Below are 20,958 nucleotides of genomic sequence, written 5' to 3'. Positions count from 1 at the left end.
TAAAGTCAGAGATATTACATGTGCATTGTAGCTTGGGATATTAACACAACTGCTGTATCATTCCCTTTGTTCAGGCCAGTCTGTGTGTAATGCTTTGGGATTTTTTGTACCAGTTGTCCACATTTTACTCCTCATTTTCATTGGGTTTGTTGTTGGGCTGGTTTTTTTTTCCATTTTAATGCTGGCTTTCATGCAGGGGCAATGGGGAGCAATGAAATCAGTTATGGTTTTCAGATCTGTTGTGAATGAAATTCCTGAAGGGGTAGGATGGGTGGTTAGATTTTTAAATTCATTTTTTTATTTAATATTCACTAAATCACATTTCGAAGAAATCTTAGGGTGAAGATAGTTTTCAGGTTAGCAATTTTCAAGCAATGGATTTGAATACAATCAGTCACATGAATTCCCAGCAAGATCCTAATGATTTTTTGAGTTTGGATGTATTGTAGAATTACCAGCAAAAGGAAATGCCTCTATGCTAAAAGTTATTTTGATGAAAAGGATCACATTTTAAATATATAAAGTTACTGTATAACATTTTTCAGCTAGCATTTATAGGACAGGTAAATTTATTTTGAAAATATTTTTTGGAGGTTTAAATCAAGTGATTTAGTTCTTTAGGCATAAAATCTGTCAAGAGGAAAAGTAATTTTAAATTAATAATACAGTGGAAACATAGCAATAAAAAATATTTTACAGCAGCATCAAGGCCCAAAGGCAGGAGTCGTGTTGTTTTACATGCCATGTAAAGAAATGAGATCTAGAATGAAGAGGCATTTCATTTTGTTTCTATAGTTGCTATGTCAAGAAAGTATTCTGTAGGAATTTTATGTCATGGGCAAATTCTCAGAGGCTATTTTTCTGATTTTTAAAGCTACCAACTGTCTTTTTCTGTGGAACAAAAGATGCTCTTAGGCTTTGGAATGGGGCCAGATTTAGTTTCTTATTTATTCACCTGCTTGCAGACTTTTGAGGAAGATGGTGAATTATGATGTAGTTGCCTTCTGTACATTTTAAGATGGTGAATGATGATGTTGCTGCCTTCTGTACATTTTTTTTTTAATTCCTATGTACACACTAGGAAATAATTGAGTCTAAGATTGTTACTGAAAAGCCAATAATATTTCCCCTGTCTGTCTGTGGTTTCAATCTTTCCGATGCCAACTGATGTTTAAGGATGTAGAATAGAAAATTTGATCTCAGTGTTCTTTTCCCTCTCAGTCTTTGACTCAGTAATTAAATATATAGTTAATTATCCAATTTATTTTGTGTTGACCTTTCAAGGACCTTAAAGCATCTGACGGTGAATGCACGGTCTCAGTGTTTATTTCCATGAGTCCTTGTATGAATTTATCTTAAGTTCTAATGGTACTTCTGGAATTAAAGATGGCCAATGGGTTATTAACAAGTAATAACATATGTGTGTCCCTGGAGCTACATAACTATAAATAGACACAGATATATAAAAAGAAATTCTGAATTATGTCATACACAGCATTTAAAATCAGGTAACACCACTAGCACTAGTAATAATAGTAATTCTGCGTGTTAGATACTACAAAACATTTTATATGTTGTAGGTCCACTCTTTGACATAGGTGTCACATTCAGTGCTAAAAATCCTACCTCTGGATGATCAGACCCACTTGTAGTCCCATAAAACACTGATACCTGTTCCTAAGGTGAGGGTGTCTGTGATCTCGGGGAGGGCTGTACGTAAAAGCTGGTTACTTGCTATGGAGACCACGTCCTGCACAGGCAGAGCCCTGATTGTGTGTGTCAGGTGTCACGGGGAAGGAGAAAACAAAAGCAAAATAAAAGAAAGCTTTATACTACAAACTGGTTTCTTGAATATTTGAAAGATTGTTGGTCAGTGTAACCCTCATGGAGGTTAGGAGTTTTATGATTTATTTCTCATTTTTTACAGATGGACACTAAAGTGAAGTATTTGCCATTTACTATCAGTAATCTTTTTAAAAGTGCCTTTTGATAGAGAGCTCTTGGGGAAAAAAGGCACGCCCTGCAGTATTACTAGTGTAGGCAGGCATATGAACCTAGCAATGCATTTGTTAACTTAAAACAAAAGTACAAATGAGAAAAAGCCAGTATGGCAGCAAAAGAAAATCTGTATGTGACTCAAAATTGATTTTATCTTTCCAAAACTGTTGTGTGGTAGCAAGAAATATTTAGTGTACCTTGGTGAAGTAAAACCCCAGTCATTCATTGTCTTTTGTGTTTTACCGATGAATACACAAACCAGTATTGCTCCATTTTATTACTATTTTATTTATGAAGTGTTTGTGAATCTGCAGGACCTCTGGAAGATGGTGAAATATTTATAAATTCACAAAGGCGCAAAGTTCCTCACTGGAACCTTGAACATTTTTCATAACAGCAAGGAAGAGATGCAGATGAGAGATCAAAATGCTTGGGGACCTACCCCCAGGCTCATGAAATTCTTGTGCAACTCAGACCTGGTTTCACTGGCATTGTGCATGCAAAAGCAAGGGTAAAATAAGGTGCTGGAAGTGATGCTCAGTCTTATGTAATGGTGAGGCTCCTGCCTGAGAGGAATTGCTGTGAGAAGCAGAAACCAGTGACAGAAAAAAACCTTGCACAGAGAATGATTTAAATGCAGCCAGATTTTATATGAAACTGAATAAAAGAAATATATCAGCAACTTCCAGGTTGTGTTTCTCCCTCTATCCTGACAGACTGGCATCACTTAGGAAGTCAGACGTATGTTTTTATAAACTATTAATGGATAAAGTAAGGATATAATGTATTCTCCTGTTTAATAGTTCTAACCTGTGGAAATAAATGTGCAGCAGGATAAGTGAACTGGCAATTAATTTAAAACCTCAAGAGCAGAGGTTTCCTAGCAAGTGAACTTGCTAGGAAAGAGAAGCGTTGTGATAAACGATTTGGAGAGTTGGGAAACCGGGGCAGTTAGGTGGCTTATGCAATTCATTTGCAGAGAAATGTAAGGCAGGCTTGGGGATAAAAGGAACAGAGCAAAGCACAGAAAAAGGAATGAACCCTGAGGGTTTTACAATACAAAAAGATTATAATGGAGTTTAGGATAAAACTTTGTCTCTGACAGCTTGGGCATGGTGTTTAATGCAGTGGAAAGAGCAAACAATAGCACGGCACAAACTAGTAAGAAGATATCAAAAAGAAATCAGATGAACTGGGCTGCTGCAGCACTTGAAAGGTTGGTAAGTGAGACCACACTTAGAAGACTGGCTGCATCAATTTCTAGTCAGCCTTTGTGTATCCTTTTGACAAAACAAGATATTCTCAAAATTGTGGATGAAATTATAAAGGAGCAGTTGTGAATGACCACTCTAGAGTATAGGTGAGTGAAAGCCAGTACAGCTGGCTTCTGTCTGAAGAGGGAAATTGTGGTTTAAGTATCAGTGGAGAAAACAGAAAGGAATTGAAGGGGGCGGAAGCCACGTGCTGCTTGAGTTAGTGACTTGTAATTATGAAGGACACATAGTTTCTTAGTGCTTAAAAGGACAATTGAATTCTATCAAGAGCCCAATAGAAAAATTGAAATGGTACGAACACATGCACCCAGAGTTCTGTGTCTGCCACCCTTGCTCTCATTACTTTATATTGCAAGCTGGATTGATGAGCATGGCTTTGTTACCAATCCAGATTTGCTGCAAGCTTAGCTGAAAATGTACTGTCAAACAGAGGCCAAAGAAAGTGAAGGGTAGCTAGGCTTTATTGTTTCTTTTTTCTTTTTCTTTTCTTTTTTGGTTCTTAGCTTGAAAATTGACTTTTTTAAAAAAAAAATTCTAAGCATACATGCTTTGTACTTTGTTATTTGGAGTGGGTTAGTGTTTTTGGGGCTTCTTTATTCAGATTGTTAAAAGTTCTTATCAGTAACTAGCTGCTATTAAAGTATATACTTGAACACAGTGTGCAAATTCTGACCATAGTGTCAATTAGCTCCGATCCTACTTTGTTTCAGAGGTTTAACAAAAAACAAGTCCCAAGGCAGCGCATGTCAACAAAGTGTCCCAAGATGAGCATCTGTCAAATACTGTAAATGAAGTATCAGAATTGAGCCTTGTTGTTATGATTTTTTTAAAAATATTACTTCATTTCTGGAATTCTTTGCTACGTAGATCTTTTTCTTCTGTATGATCCAACAGTTAGCTTTTCAGATCTGGTACACAACAATGGAAGGAAGTGCACTAGGAAAAAAAAGGTGGTGTTCCAGACACCTGTATTTTTCCTTCAGATCATCTGGCATCAGAAACAAGGATGTGATCCAGCGTTGACATGACTGGGAGCCTAAGGCACCAGTAATATGGCATATACTTATGCATTTCTGTTTTGTAGCATGAGTTTGGCTCCTGCGCCTCACTGGATCTTTTCCCAACAGATGAAGCTTGGCTGTGAGAAAAAGTAATGAGCGCAAATCCGCTCCTCTCCTATGTGTTAGGTTCTTCACTACCACTACTACTACTATTTCAGCTATTGTATATCTAAAAGGCCTGTGTTCTTGGGAGCGTAACGGTGGTTGTCTTGGTAGAACCAAAAATGGTCCAAAACCGAAGATGTGAGGGACATGGACAGAAATTCCGTCCCTTCTGTTTTCTGTCCCTGTTGCCTCCCCTGCTATTTCCCTAGGCTGTGTGTTCTGGTGGTGGCTGCAGCTGCACAGCTCGGTACAGGCTTGTGAGTGATGCCTTCAGTCAGCTTCCCCAGTCAGCACCATTGTCTTTTCCCACTGGTGGTTACCTGTGTTTAAGAACATGAGCATACAGAGGGAACAAAACTAACTAAAATTGTAGTATGAACTGCTGCTTTCCAAGCTAATCTAAAACTACCAATCTACCTCACAGCATTTCGTCCCTGTGCCAAAAATACATTCAAGAGCCTGTTTTATTATTTCTGAGAGTAAGGCACCTTTGCTCAACCCATCATTACAGAAGAAAAGGACTCAACCTGTGCTGCCCTCTGCTTCTAGACACTGTGTGAGACACTGTAAATAAGTCTGAGAGTTTTGGTTTTTTTCTGAAAACCAACACAATTATTCAGGCTTTGGAATATAGTGAGAAGGTAGAGTCTTGCTTGTTATGGAGCTTGCATTGTTGATACCACCCAAGGAACTCTTAAGTGTTTTTACAGTGACTTAACCAGGAACTACTGCGTTTTACCAAATTAGGTTTCCAAAAGTTGAGCTAGTGTGTTCATCTACGTATCATCTGTTGTTTTTTTCTATGTATTCACGCTCACTATGGATAATGTAAACCTCCAGGTTCAACTCCTGTTTGAAATTGTGCTTGTAACATGCTGTGGCTGTTATTTAGGGGAAATCGACAGTGATGTCAATAGTTAACTGATTTCAGTGCCATCTGCTGTATTTTAGCTGCAGCAGCCACGGCGTGGTGAATGAACAAAGATCGAGTTTAGCTGCTGCACAAGGAAGTACAAATCCTGTTGTGTTCGGAAGTGATTTGTACAGTGGTAGACTTTGGTATTTTCTACATCATAAATTCACTGCATGTCAAACTTCTAAGGAATATCTATGGCCAAAATGAAGATAACACTTTTTTTTTTTTTTTAGTACTAGAGTCAAGACCAAAACTGAATAGCTGTTAAGTCTTACCATTGAAAAGATTTACTTATTGATACATATATATATATATAAATGATTCTGTATGATCTCTGCTACCATATTTTGAGATAATAGCTAAGGAGCAATTGTAGCAGATTGTCCCACCAGAAAGATTGGTTGTAAACTCCCAAAGTTTAAGAAGGAAAGAGAAGGTGTGGATTTTGAAGTTCCAGATGTGTTTGCTGTCCTGAATAGGCAAATGCATTTCTTGTCTTGTAAATACAACAAATAGTAATAACAGAGAAGGTATAAATACAGAGTGTGCAGTGTCAATTTAACTAGCCAGGTTCCAGTGACCACATTTTACAATGAAAGCACATCTCCACTCTGCTCTGAAATGTCAAATTAAATGGACAAAGATATTCCTGTGGTAACTGTCCAGAAAATAGCTGGTATCACCACTCTTAACTGCCGCCTTTTGTGGATTTACTATTATTTTGACAACATGAAAGCCAATGCCAGCTGACACACGTGTGCATCTGGCATGGAAAATATTGATAAAAAATTCAGTGATGGGGCTTGGTAGTCAAGTCAAAATGAAAAAAAAATAATCAGTGAATATATAGAGGCTGTTTTTGAGAAAGAAGAAAGGTATGAAAAGAGTTAGAGCACTCTAGAAAAAGATAGTAAGCCCTTGTGTATGTTTTATATGTGTTGAGATAAAATCCTTGCAGTGACTATGATAGCAGAGTGACCATAGTTGTTGCTTGCTCACTCTTCCGCATCCATGTGAGAGGTAAGCACGTGTGGCACAACATGGTTGTGGCCCAGAGTCCAGTGGGGAAACCTCTTGTAGAGTCAGTGAGCCTGTGGTGTTGGTGGAGCATCAATGCCCCTGTTTCCCTCAAACTGTAGTTCTTTGGGATGTAGTTTAAGCCCCAGGTGAAGCATGGAGAGTGTGGCTGAAACATGGTGAAATTTTTATGTATTGGTGATCACTTCTCAGGGTGCAGATACTTCCTGCCTCAGTGCCATCTTCAAAACCTGTATGCACATTGGCTGTGAAGTTACTAGAGTGTATTATCAAAACAATAAATTTAACGTATGAAATGATCACATATTCAGTAAAAAGCGCTAGGGAAATGCATTATTTAATACACTGCCTCATGATGGTGTTTAGTCTGGAGCTACATACAGCTTCAGCTGTAATTACATATGTGCTTTACCAGTGGGGCTCCAATAAATGGATTTCAAAGCCATGTGGAGGACAGTGTTATTACACTGATTTTCTATTACTTTCAAAATCATTTTGTTTCTGACAATGTGAACTGACAACAAAATGAACATGTGTCCCACCCACTTAGTGGCTTTTTTTTGTACATGCTCTTTCTTTCCTTTCCCCTCAGTTGCCCCATGTGAGGGACTTGATGTAGATCCGTGCACTTACTAGAAACCAGTATCCAGCTGCATTTTAAATTACTGCAGATGTAGGCCTGTGAGGCAGGAGCTCCAAGGTGAGGGAGAGTAGAGAGCATTCCTTTTGTTGATGGAAATGGGTTAGTGTTGCTGTGAAGAGGTTTATTTACAGAGTCCCCTATCCTAAAGCGGCTCTTGGGCAGGCTATGTATAAACTTGGATTTGGGAACTGCATGGTGCTTCCCTGGAAGATCTTGTAACCTGCATGGGTGAAATGGGCAGAAGAGATAGGGAAACCGGGCATGTCCCTGCTAGTATTTATGTGGGCTTGCATGTGACTTTAGAAGCTTAACACAAGGTACAGTAAAAGTATACCTTTATGTCTGACATTTAATATTTCAAGTTTTATTGTGTAAAGGCAGCCAAGCCTGGTTAATTCACTTAGAAATTCTTATTGAAGTGATCAGTTTATGGAAATTATCTTCCTGCCATTGAATTGAGTTAATTGCTAATGCAAAAAAAAGGATGTAACAAGAGACAAGATGATATAAAGCTGTCATATGAATAATGTGTTTTTACTCTATTTTGCTAAGTTAAGAAAAATTCAGTTGATCCAATCTTATTTATTCCTTAGAGAAATATAGGCCTACAGTCATTACCTATGTTTTAGAATGCTTTATTAAAAAACAAGCAATTACTTGAGCAAATAATATACCATTTTTTGACAGATCATTAGGCTGTTACATGAAAAAGAGGATTACTCATAAGAAAAGTCAGAATCCTAGGGAAGCTGTAGCTAGAGATGGGATTAAGCTAAATGTATTAATATTTAGACATGGTATTACAGGCTGAGGATAAATGGCAGACAATTGATAATAATGTTTGTATACAAATGGGCTTAGATCATGTCTTGCTGTTGAAGATGAGTCAATCTGAACCTTCAAGCTGATTGGCACTGAATTGATCTGCTCTTTACAGGTCACATTTGTGCTATGATGCCCTCTTTTACAGTAGGTACTGCTGTCACTGGCATTTGTGAATGTTACGTAGCCCACAGTCAAGTGGGCTTGATTTGCCTGTAGGCTCCATTGCCCTGTCTTCAGTTGCAGAGAGTGTCTTTTTCTTGATTTAGATGACATGAAGTAGAATTGTAGAAAAACAAAGCAGATAGGAACCTCATGGTATTATTTGTAAAGATGCAGGGAAGTGTGGGTGAGAGGATTGTTTGGGTGGGTAAAGATGTGACAAGAAGATGGGCTTAGGATCTTGTTTGGAAAAGGTGGGGGTGTAAGGGAGGAGAAATGTGTGTGGAAGCATGGAGGGAGGGAACAGTTCCTATTTTGGGAAAGTAAGGTGAAAGGAAAATAAACTTGAGGCTGAGCAAGTCCAAACTGTGTTCTAAGAGGAGATGCCTCATTCCTTTTTTGGCATCATGCTATCTGATGTCAGGGCTGGGGAAAAGGTATATCAAGGTGACCCCCACTCATACTGTCTTATTCCTTCCTTTGGCTACTTCTGTAGAAATACCCAGGTGGTATTTAATTTTCTCAGGCTTCTTGGTAGGGTAAGTATTGCAGCTGTATTACCTGTAGAAAAGAGTGACTTGGGTGCAGTGCAGTCACATCCTCAGCATTCAATAAGAACCCTTTGGTTTCCTCAAATGAGATACGTGAAAGATATACTTATTTTAGTTTGAGTGAAGTTCCTCTAAGCTGAATCTGAAAATCCTAACCAAGTGGAAATGGCAGAAAAAAGGCAATTGTGCTCTTGAGATAAGGGCAGCTGGTAGGTGGAGCAGCAAAAAAACCCTATTAAAATGAGTGCACTGGAAGGAATAAGATCAACCGCTATAATGTTTTCTATGTCACAGACTTGCTGTTGCAGCTTGAACTGTTCCCATTACAGCAAAACATTATTGAAAGGACTTAAATAGCTTGCCTAGCAGAGCAGCATATAGTAGTACCGCTGTAATTAAGCTTCCGCCAGCATTTCTATGATAAACATATCTTCAGGGTCCTATAACCCAGCTTTCAAATCTTTATTTGGTGCTTGCAATATACCGTGCTGTGATTTAACCTTTGTCCAAAGATGATAATGTGAAACTGCTCTTATCGTGGTGGACCCTTGTTCAGATCAGAGGTGCTTAGAGCAATATATGTGTTCCGCAGTTCTACGGACAGTGCTGGCTCTCTGCAGGCTGTCCTGCCTGTGGGGAAACGGGCAGCTGAACAAGAGGGTATAGGGAAATCACAGCGTTTGTCTTCAGTAAGAGCCTTATCCCTGCATGATGAAGTAGTTGTGCAGTGCTCAGAAGAGGGCAGGAAAGTGACAGTGGACTGACAGTCACAGTCTGATTCCTATTTCATCTTCTCTGCTTGAGGAGGAATATAATCAGTGCCAGTCCCTTTCTCGCCATATGCGGCATTAGAAAATCTCTCAGGTTTAAGAGGATCCAGGAGCCACTGAATGTCCATTAGCACATGTAGGTGGGCAGAAGTTTGGATCTGCATTCAAAATACTTCATCTGATAAGAGACCTAAAGAAGATTGCTAGTTCATTGCAGTGAGGAGAGGAAAGAGACTTAGTAAACTTCAAGTTCTGCACACTCTGGGTGCTTAACAACTACTCAGGCGGGCATCCTCTTTAGGAATGTCCTGTCTTTTTTTCAGAAAGCAAGGACGCCTCAGGAAGCTTTTAGCTTCTAAAGGCAGCACTTAACCATACTGTTATACGCAGCATGTGAATACAAGGATGCTTTCCTGGGCTATTGAAGGTACTTAGCGTTTTGGGCTGCTTCTGAGAGCCTGTGGATGTAAAGTTCAGTTTTCCTTTGGGAACTCGGTGCTATCAGCTTAGCTATGATGGAGTTCAGTCTCTCCCATCTCCTTTGGGATTAATATTGATATTAATTGCTATCAATACCTTATCGACATTAATAAGTAAAGTATAATGTTCATTCAGGGTTTTTGCTAGCTGTAAGTCCAGAGACTTAAACTAAAGTCTGTAGCAATTCTGGACAAAAATTTGCTCATTACTGGGCTTCATATGGATATTGGTGTGTGAAGGCTTCTCCTTTCCTAGCAAAAAAGAAGAGTTTTGAGACATTGCCTTTTTAATACTGCCTGCTGTAAGCAAGTCTCTGAGACTAGTACCCTGTAACATATAGTGCCTGTGTTACCACACATGAAGGACATGTTGCAGTGACTCTTCTTAGTAGCTTATGCAGCCATGGCTCCTATCACTTCAGTAATGACTAGAGGTAGGTCCTGTTTATAATGATGCAATTCTAGGCACCTTTGAGAAGCATCAAAATAAAATGCACTGCATAAACACATAAAGTGTAGAACCTTAGTTGTACAAGTTAGTTTTCATTCTCTACCTAACTGGAGTCCAGTTTAGCCACTTCTGAAGTGTGTCATCTCTTAAGTTTAAATTCTACATGTGAATGCTTCCAAGGCTGATTCCTTGGATAGCCCAAACAACTGCTGTCATGGAAATGAAAGCTTGTCCAACTGTTCAGCTGTTCTTTGGGGTCTTCAGAACTGTCCTAGGATGAGCTCTCCATGGTCAAAGGAAAGATTAACTAGAGATGAGTGTGTTTCATGAGTCTTTTCCTGTAAACATCCTGTAAAGGATTTGAACCAGAGAGCCTATGAACCTGGTGATTAAAAATATCAGAGGTGGGTAGAAATTAAAAAAGCTAATCTTAGAGCTATGCAAGAAAAACAGCTGAGTGCTGATTATTTGTTGTGGTCTAAAATGGGGTAATTTGGGCAGCTGCAATAAAGGTCTGATGTAAGTAGTATGAATGGCTAAAATAAACATGTTTCTTAGAGGAAGAATTGAAGTAATGAAAAGGCACTGAAACCGGAGTCCTTGTAAGTCTTTTTCCATCCCATATGGAGCCACGTGAGGTATGTTGGTCATACATTTAGCATCTCATAAAATTAAAATCCGTGCTTTATTTCTCACCAGTGTTTTCTGCATGCAGTAAATACTCTTTGTGGCTATGCCATGGATTTTAAACCCCCAACATGGTAATTTTAACTTCCAGATGTGTATGTGACTACCTTTTTCTAACTCTCCCTCATATTAACTGTGTTACCCATCACTCTTGCTCACAGTGACCTATGAAATGCAGGTCCTGCTTATGCCTTATGCTACAGGTTCTCTGTTAATTGCAATGGGAATAGTACCGTATACATCATGCAGAGCTGTAAATATGTGCAGAGGAGGGTGTTTTAATTATAGGTCTTTGTAGATCTTTTGCAAAAATCTCTTGTGCCTGGAAGTTGCTGTAAAATAATGAATAGTACTAAAGCTTTCATCCTTAAGATGCGTAAGCATTAGAGAATGTTACTTATTCAGAATGCTTTTATGCATATTAACTAACCCTTGAGATGATGGTGGGAAGTGTGTATGTGTGGTTGCCATGGCACATGAAGGGGAGGACAATGGCCAGATAACCTTTCAGAAGGGAGTTCCACTTTGAACACTTGATGTGTAAAAGCAAAAATCTCGGCCTACATGACGTACCTGAGATGAAAAGGGAAGTCTGTGTCACAGCTAGGATATGAGCCCAGAATTCTGTTCTTGCAAATAGGCTTTATTGGTGCATATTATTTATGTAACACATTTCCTCCTGAACTATTTCTACATCAAAGGCAGTCAGCTTTGCACAGGTCTGTTTGGTGACCATTTAATGTTCTGTCAGATATTCTTCTCTTGGAAGGCTGTGTGATGCTTCCAGTTCACTCAGAAGTGATATATGTGACAACAGATGGATTATACACAGCTGTTCTCATAGATGCCTTGTCTGCTTGCCAAGTACTTGCATCAACATCCCCAAAAATCCAGATGTTGCACAAAAATTTAAGAAACTCCATTCTAATTAGGGTTGATGCTTAATCATCTATTTATGGTAAGTAGTTAATTGTGGAGATTATTTTACTAGGATTGAAGAGAATTACTTAATTTTTCTGGCAAGCTCGAAGCTCTTTTTCTAAAGAAAGAAGAGGAAGCTGCCTATATTCTAACACTTTTTTTTACGTCTCTTCAGTAAGGCTTATTATGCTTTTCACTTACTCAAAGCGATTGCGCTGCCTGGCTTGATAAGAGGTTTTGCCAGGTCCATGCAGGTACTGAGAGACAGATCTGTGTGTGTTCAAGATGTGATTACTCAGTCAGGTGACTAGTGGTCATTGCCAAAACAGCAGAACGAGAATGATTTTTTGTCAGTGTGAGATGTAGCTCTGCTGCCTGGTATTTCTGACTGCCCTGTGTCTGGCCCTCTGCTAGCTTTCTTGATGCCAGCTCTTTTGCACGGTTGACTTTCGCAGTGGATCCCTGCTAGCCTTGACATCTGCTTCTGCTGGCAGTTGCTGTTGAGTACTAGAAGGTGGCAAAACCGGGCACGGCCATTGTGTGTTTCTGCCCTCTATCTGGGCTGTATTGGTCACAAAGGCTGTGGGTTTTGCTGCTCTGGATCCTTACCTGGCTGCAGTTGCAGAGCTCATGTCATTCTCAAGCACAGTACTGTCAGGAGAGCAGCACACGGCTTATTTCTGCTTGCCCCCTATGTTTGCAATGGCAAAATACTCCAGGGAAATTGTCAGACACCCAAAGCTGGAGTAGTTAGCAATTTTGTTTGGGAAGTTCCAGTATCCATGTGCATGGCTCTTGCCCAACTGAGTGATTCGAGGAGAGCTTTGTAGTCTGCCCAGCTGTGTTACATACTTCTGTAATCTCTGTCCATCTTCCCTCCTGTTCAAACAGTAATTCCTCAACCAGGAAGCCACCTACTCTGCTGTACCCCAAGGCATGGGTAAATCACAGTGGCGACTGCACTGACATTCAAGGCTGTGCAAGCAAGGCTGGCTGCAAGCAGTGCAGGACCTGCTGACCTGGGTGGAGGCTTCAGGTTGTCAGTTCTGCTTGGCAATCTGCCAGGACCGCAGTTTTCGGAAGAAATCCTAAGCTACTGTCAGCTGCACGTATTGGCGAAATGTGCTGTGGTTCTCTAAAGGAGAAGGAGGCCTGGCAGGGTGGGACCTGCGGTCAGTGTGTGGTTTGCTTGCAGAGCCCTGGTTGCTGGCTGTGTTGTACTTGGCATCTGTGGGAGGAAAGAGGAGCAGATGGCGGCAGGATGGGACCCCATGTGTGTCAGGGGAACAGATGTATGAGCTGAGCAGGCTGAGGTGGCTCAGCTGCTGCTGCATGTCCCTCAGGCTAGTCTCTGCTTACAGAGAATTTGCTGCTTGTATGTAACATAACTTTTTGGATCAGAGGAAGAAATAACTTTAGTTTTCTCTCCTGTTTTTGACCTACAAATTCAAATAGTGCTGTTTCTCTTCTCCTCTCTCCTCATCCTAGCAAGATTTATTTGCAATCCAGGAGCTGGTTTTTGGCATATTCTTATGCAAAGTTTTGCAAAGTCACTAGGCATTCAAGGGGAGGGGTGGTAGGGTAGGGCATGCAGTGGGAGTGCTGCCCTCCCAACCCTCCTGCTGTGAGTGTGCTGCAAACCGTTGTTGGCAATGGCAGAGGATCAGGCAGAACATTGTTTGGGAAATCCGAGTATGACATGGATGGGAGAGCTCAGTCTGTAGCATGGGAAAGAAGTAATTAAGGGGTAATTGCGGTGGGACTAGATGGTGGTTTCTGCCAAGTCCTTTGTGATAGTGCTGCCCATACCAGTGGTATGGGTGCTCAAAGAGGTCTGTGCGTTTCAGCTGGGTCATTCTGCCTGTTCCTAAGCAAGGCTGACTGCTGAGGCTCTCCATCGGTGTGGTGTTGGTGTAGGCCAGCACAGCTTGTATGTGGTGTTAGGGCTGACATTGAACAAGGAGCACCAGGCTTTTTGCAGAACAGGGGGGACATCACAGCTGCCGCTGTGCAGAGAGGGAGGAAGAGAGTGAGGCTGGAGTACGACTGGGAAAGGAGTGACCAGGAGAGGCAGTGGACTGAGAAGCAGCTCCTGAAGATGGCTGTGGGAGTCACAGCGGATTGTCAGTGTGCACAATCACTTACTCTGCTATAAACCTTTATTATAACCTTAGCCCAGTAAAATACTATAACCAGATTTTAAACTGGTGTAGGTGTTTGCCTCTGTTCTTTTTGTGGCTGACCAGCTTGAGTTCATCCTGAAGATCTGCAGACACCATTGTTTTGAGTCCTGAAGACAGAGCCTGCCTCTCCTACCATATGGCACACTGAGATCTGCAGAGCTGGTAGATCAGCAGAGTTACAGTAGTCTTTCTAGAGGAGGAGGAGTAGGAGAGATGATGAAGGCTGATTACATTACTGATTACAAATACTGAATTAAATCCACTTCAAGGAGTCTCTGCCTTTCATGAAGCCATTAATCTGTAATTGTGTGACAAGTGATTTCTGCGAATACTTTCAATTTTTAGGTGGTCATTGAAAGGTTCCTGGTACTTTTTTTTACTGGTTTGCTTGTTTGGCTGCTTGGAAAGGGTTTGCTGCATGGTCGTAATATAAAAATAATGAACAAATAATGACTAGTGGGTAATGCATGGATTCATACACAAATATGTGTATTTTCGGCAAATATGTATATATTCAAGGTAAACCCCAAGTTTTACAAAAGTCACTGAAAATAAAAATTATTTGGTATTGCTTGAGAAAATCCTGATCAGTAGTTGCAGTTTGGTTTGGAAGGAAAAGTATTCTAAAGATGTGGGGTTGGACAACATCTATCATCAAAACCAGATTTCAATGTCATATGAAAAACTGTCAGGACTTAGTATTTGAATCCTGGCAAACAGACAAACATGCCCCAAGCAGGGTGATCTGGACTGACCTTTAAATAAAGGAGACATCTGGAGCTTGCATCCTTTCCCCAAAATTATTGCCTTGCCCTCTATGCCCTTCAAAACTCCTGCCTGAACAAGGAACCATTTTTTCCTTTCTAAATTCAGGCTTTGTAGCCTCTCTGGCTTCTGGAAAAGCCTGAGAAATTTTGTGAAGGCAGCGTTAAAGCATCAAACTGATTGAATTAACTTTCTGGAATTAGGAATGTTATTGCCCACGAGTAAGACGTTCTCGCGAGCTGGCAGAGCGCAGACCCGAGCGGCCGGCCGGCCGCGAAGCCGGGTGCGTGGCTGGGAGCCGGGGCGCGGCCGGCGCCGTCCCCGCCGAGCGCTGCCATCGGGTGCCACCGGGCGGCCGCTCCCGGCCATGGCAGCCGCTGCTACCGGTTTTTCCTTGGTACAGTTTATGAAATGGCACACTACTGACAGCACTGACTCGTGCTACATTCGCTTGTGATTTTCCGCTGTTGCACTAGCGTGCATTTTAGACATCTGTGGTGGGGGGGCATATCGTGTGCAGTAAGTGTGGCAGCCAAAATTCTGGTGCTTCAGGTCCTTTTCAGTTTTTTTGGCATTTTTGTGTTCTTCAGGTTTACTTTTTAAATGGGGACAGGAAAACATGGACAGTTGTTCAGAAAAGGCGTTTTAAAATGATGGAATATGGACTCACATTTCAGTCTGTTTTCTCTGTACTGCCCAAGTTGCATAAAAGTCGTTTCTAGTGGCTAGACATTGTCCCAAGAAATATCTGCAATGCAGGAGGTTTTCTGTGGGTCAGAGCAGCAGATGGCTACATGACGTCTCCTTCTGAACCTTTCCATTTGAGAATGTACTGGCTGGTAGAAGGCACTGCAGGTGAGGCCTTGAGCTCTACCGAGGCTGCCAGTAGAGCTCCTTGGACCATTTGCAGCCCAGCTGTTACTGACTTTCTGAAAAACCTTATTTGGTCTATTTTTTGGAGGTGTTTTCCTGGTGGATTCTGCCTTGCTTTGTTCTGCTTGTTTCAGTAACTTTACTCAGAGCACTGGCTTTCGAGTAGGGGTTCCTTTTTAATGGGGAATGAAAGAATTGCAGAGATTTGTGATTGATTGGGGCATTGATGAAGGGGTTAACTAGGATGAATTAAAAAAGTCTTGTGGGAAAGCAGGTGGGACAACCCCTTGCTGGGGATAAGTGGAAGGAAATGCTGTTTTTCCTGTTTCTTTGAGGCCAGGCAGGAACAAAGTCAGGAAACTGAGAGAGGTCAGCAAAGATCTGTGGGTTTTTATTGCTCAAAAAAGAGTTTTGCTGGTTTGTTTTCTTTTCCTTTTCCTGATGCAGTCTAAAAGGGTGTCTTTGCTGTTTTGTTTTCTGTCATGCTTTTTCTATGGACTAGATTTAGGCTAAATCAAGCACTTTGATCTGATCAGAGCTACTCAGTTTCTGGTAAGGCTTGATGACTTGTGCTAAAGTAAAATTGTGATAACTTCTTAAATGGGAAGGATATCACCTTGATGATTTCTTTCATTCCAGGAAGCATGAAGGTAAAAACACAAGAGTTTTATAGTTTTATTTCTTACTCTTTCAAACTTGAAATTGAAACATTTATTTTAAAAAAGTAGGGAGGGAGAATAGATGAGGAAAGATGGCCATTTTTCTTTTTTCTGTCCTAGCCCTACCTGAAATATAATGGAAGGAAGTATATCTATTATTTCTAGCCAAATAGGATAGTGATCTACATGTTTACTACCACCCTGAGCATTTCTCCTGCATGTGACATATGCATAGGAGTGAAACCATTTAAAATATATACATGTGGATCTGAACTCTAAGCTCCAAAAAAACGAGTGTGGCTTTACATGACTTGCTCACTACAGTTGGTCCTGGCTGGATGACAGTACCTGTGCTTCAGCAAGTCTGATTGCCAGGTTGGGTTGTCCTTTCTGCGGGCATTCTAAGCCTTTGTCACTGATGGGAGAAAAGGGAAGAACCCACTGACTGAAGAACAAGAACTAGAAAAAAAATTTTTTTTCCTTTTATAACTAATTATTCTGTTTTCATGGTATTTGTTGTTAAATTCTTCCAGATGGTGTATCAGTAGTACTGGACTGTAATCAGATAATACCTAATATGAATGTTCTTTCTTTCTCTGAACATTGGAAATTTGTTTTGATAAGGGGACCTTAGCTCACCTGACCTATCTGGGAAGCATGGCAGTGTGCCAGGTGTTAATATTCAAACAGCTTTTCATTGCTGCTTTGATACCTATCAAGGATTCTGATCACAAGTCATTATTTCATAAAAATTTCTAACGAGGTGGGAGTAAAAAAACCTTTATTAAATAGCAGGAACTTCTATGTCTGAATGTAATAAAATAATTTATGATATATTTTTAGGGATAAGAGATTAAAATGCATATTAATTAAATGAATAATGAAAACCTTTATGAGAATCTCTGCTACAAGTTGCAAGTAGCTGTTTAATCAAATTCTTTCTATGGAAAAATGCATTTCATTATAACATAATTAGCACATCTATTGTGTTTTTAATACAGCTTCTACTAAAGTGTGTTTGATCTGGAGTTTGCTCATGGCAATTAGCAGAGAAGGAACTGAACTTTTTTGCTTTATTCCAGACTTTGTAAATTCTAAGTACTATATCTGGGGAAAATTGATGTGATTTTTTTAAAGTGCTGGAATAATCTTGGGGATATATTGGGGTAATCATTGCTAGTAGAGAAAAGGCAGTGGTAAGGAACTGTGCTATCTAAAGCTGCAAATGTAGAGGTCTTTTTGTTTTCTGCCACTGGTCTGTACTTTTCTGTCATGTCCTATCTAAATCCTGGACTGTGAGAAAGCTGGAACTTTCTCTGTGCTACAGGGTAATCCTGCTTGCATTTGACTGTAGCAGCAGATCAGAGAAGAGGAAGATAGCAGGCTGGGGGCTGGGGTGGTGGTGCTGGGAGTGTCATCCTTTTTTCTCATTGAGGTAACAGTGGTAAGGGTGTATGCACTGACCCAGGGTGTTAGTACTTTCTGTTTTGCAGTGTGTCGTTTACCATTTAAGAGGAGTACTTTCCAGTAGGAAAAAAGGGCAGGATCTCAGTAAACATGGTGGTTCAAAATCACTCCTGGATGCCTGGCTGCTAAAATACCAAACATCTGCTCGGAAATTGAGTGCATCCTGTAGCACTGGCATACACGAGTCCTCCAAAGTGAGAGGGTTCAACCTTACCAGCTGCTGAAACCAGACTTCACTGTTAGAGCTTTTTTTTTTTTTTCTTACCCCAGGAGATTTACTGACAGTTTTCCAAGGAGTGGAAGAAAACTTCTTTTACAGAAAGTCCTTTGGTGAATATATGTCTAGTCCGAGTGTGTTTAGAGTGTAGGTACCAGTATCTTTATGGTTGAGTTCACTGTGGTACAAAGCCTGGTATTGTCTTCTGTGTGAAGCTCATTAATGCACAGAAAATCCAAACTTGAGATACTGGCTTTTATGTAGTAAAAAAAAAAATACAGTCCAAGAATATAAAAAGAAACTATCCAGTGCAAACATCTTTATACAGTGGAAATTGATACAGTGTTCCTTAAAACAGCTTTATAAAACAGGCTTAAAAATAGCAATTACAGTTAATACTATCTGTATGATGCTTACCAAAGTACTTTACTTACTGAACTAAATAATTTCATAACTAACTTTAGCTGTTGATAGGCAATACCTTAGTTACTGATGAAAACCTTAAACTGTAAGTATTATTAGTTAGCATTTTTTATAATATACTAACATGTGGAACCACAATAGCATACACTATTGACTGGATTAAGCAACACAGAAGAGAATGAACACATTAAAAATAAAACCAAGGCTGTCATCCCAAAAGGTATGTCTTTTATAAAGGCTGTGATCCCAAACTGATTGGACTGATGGACAGAATTCTGCTTAGTTTTCCTTTAGTTCATATTTGAAATTTTGAGTGATAGCATTGTTGATGATGATAGGCGTTAGGGTCCAGCTACGTACTGTATCAGACAACTTTTTACAGTACTGAGGACTAATGTGAGCCCATATTATAATGCATTGTAGTTTCCTGCCAAGAAAGCATTTTGGGGGAAAGGAGTGTAAATTAGAGATGACATGAATAAGTGAAAAGCAAATTTGTGAGGTTCCACTACACTGGTTTAGGAAAAAAAAGGATTTAGTGTTATTTGGTTAGCTACCAAATTTAAATAATCAGATCAGCTAAACTAATACATACAGCTCCAGCACAGATTCTGCAAATTGAGTATCTGTGTGGTAAGGCTCTGTTCCTCTTGAGGGCAATGGGAATCTGCATTGCCAGAAGCCAGAGACACGCCATTGTCCTAAGAGACCCACTTTTTACAAAATGTATTTGGCTGGGTAATTTCCTGCATGGGAAGTTTCATTCTGTTCATTCTGTAGCTCTTCATCAGGCGAAAAACTAAACACACGCTTACCAGGGACATAGTAGTTGCAGCTCCAAAACCTTACTTACATTTGCGTGTCTTTTATGCAGACAAATGTGTGGGTGTGTAGCATTCTGGTTTGGAAGTCTACAATATTTTCCTAGGTGGAAAATACCCGTTTTACAGTACCTGCTTAGGAAAAAGTCAAAACAGTTTCACAGTAATGAGGCCCTTCATCTTTTTGTCCCTGAAAAATTACAGTTGCTTTAATAACATTGAATAAAAAACCCTATTCAGCCTCTTTAGAAATCTAGAGACCTATGTTTCCATCTAGAGAGATTTACAGTATTGGAGTCTTAACATTCCCCTGATCTGCACATTTCCTGCTCTGCAGGATATGTTTCATTGAGTAACACTGAGATCCTATTTACAGAAAGAAAAAAGCAATTTTTTCTGCTAGCTAGAGCAAATTCTAGCATGCCAGAAAGGTGCCTGAAATCATTATCAGGCTGTTAAAAATGACAGATGAAACCAGATTGTGCATCTAAAAATCCTGTCTAATTTTATCTTTAGCAACTCATATATGTAGTAGAAGACTATAAAGCAAGAATAATTAATAGATTGGAAAGGATAAATCGTGTCTCTTTTTGAAAGTGATGGAATAATTTCTAATATTAATTGATAGACCATGTGTTCCACCTCTCGTCTGCTGAGTATGTGTAAAGAGTGGAATACCAATAAAGATGTTACAAGAGGGCCAGGCAAACCAGCTGGCTGGAGATGCAGGAGGTTATTAAAAACATTCCTTCCCAACACCACCACACCTCTCTCTTCCAGTGGATGGTGACCTTGAATGCATGTTGATGAAAACAGTACAGGAGGAGAGGAATGAAGGAGAAACTGGGGACAAAACCACTTTTTAAGGAGAAGTGTCTATCTGGATAGGGAGAGGAGTTGTTTCCTAGAAGACTCAAGCAGGTCCTCGAGCAGCAGTTTTGGGGAAAGAACTGAATGTTGGCAAGGATAGCAGTGCTGGGGAAGTCAATATATGTGATCTGTGTGTTTGTTTTTAACTCTACTGCTGTCAGGTTTGGTTTTGGGTTTTTTTTTTTCATGTCTGTTTGAAATCCTAGTATGGCTTGAGTGAACAGCGGCGAGTTCTTCTTTGGCCATTGGCAGTCTCTTGATGTCTGTCTGTAGGGGGAGGGAGAAAATTCATGGCTAAATTGAACTTAATACACAAAATCTTCATCTGGCTCTGATCCATACAGCTCGGCTAACATTTTAAACCTGGGTCCCCAGTCATTTAGAAAGTCATAATCAATATCTGAGTCTGAGGAGCCTGATTCCAAAGAACTGAGAGATTCTGCAATGGACTCGGCACCTTCATAGCCATAAATGTGAAGTGTGTCATATGGCAGCAAATCCCTGTCATTGTCGGCTTCATCCTTCTTAACTTCAATCATCATTTCCATTTCTCCAGCGGCAGAAGGTATATTTCCAGGAGGCTTTTGGACTTGTGCATATGGAGAGGGAACTGCTTCTGGCTTTATACCATTCTTGCGGACGGAGTTGAGTACAGACACATCATAGCTGGTGGTATCCATTTCACCACCACCTTCTTCATCATAAGTGACAAGCTGCTCATGAATCTCTGCCACATTCCTCCCAAGACTGCTCAAATCCTTCTTGTGTCTCTTTCTTAGAAGAATTAACAATGTGATCACTG

At 40.2% G+C, this 20,958-nt stretch overlaps 1 protein-coding gene and 1 long non-coding RNA gene across 5 annotated transcripts in view; one reads left to right on the top strand and one right to left on the bottom strand.

Moving 5' to 3' along the window:
- Positions 1-20,958, top strand: part of LOC129785638 (uncharacterized) — a 112,667-nt gene that overhangs the window by 69,726 nt on the left and 21,983 nt on the right. The gene's annotated exons all lie outside the window — the stretch shown is intronic.
- CDH5 (cadherin 5) overlaps positions 18,284-20,958 on the bottom strand; it is a 28,836-nt gene continuing 26,161 nt past the window's right edge. For all 4 annotated transcript variants that reach the window (XM_027784415.2, XM_013298055.3, XM_027784419.2 and 1 more), the window contains one exon: positions 18,284-20,955. In XM_027784415.2, the coding sequence (XP_027640216.1) occupies positions 20,462-20,955 (494 nt within the window). In that variant the 3' untranslated portion in view covers positions 18,284-20,461. The remainder of the gene's footprint in view (positions 20,956-20,958) is intronic.

The sequence above is a fragment of the Falco peregrinus genome, chromosome 14 (genome assembly GCF_023634155.1).
Source record: "Falco peregrinus isolate bFalPer1 chromosome 14, bFalPer1.pri, whole genome shotgun sequence".
NCBI classification, from domain to species: Eukaryota; Metazoa; Chordata; class Aves; order Falconiformes; family Falconidae; genus Falco; species Falco peregrinus.
Note: the sequence above shows the minus strand (reverse complement) of the source record. Positions and strands in the feature narration are given on the sequence as shown.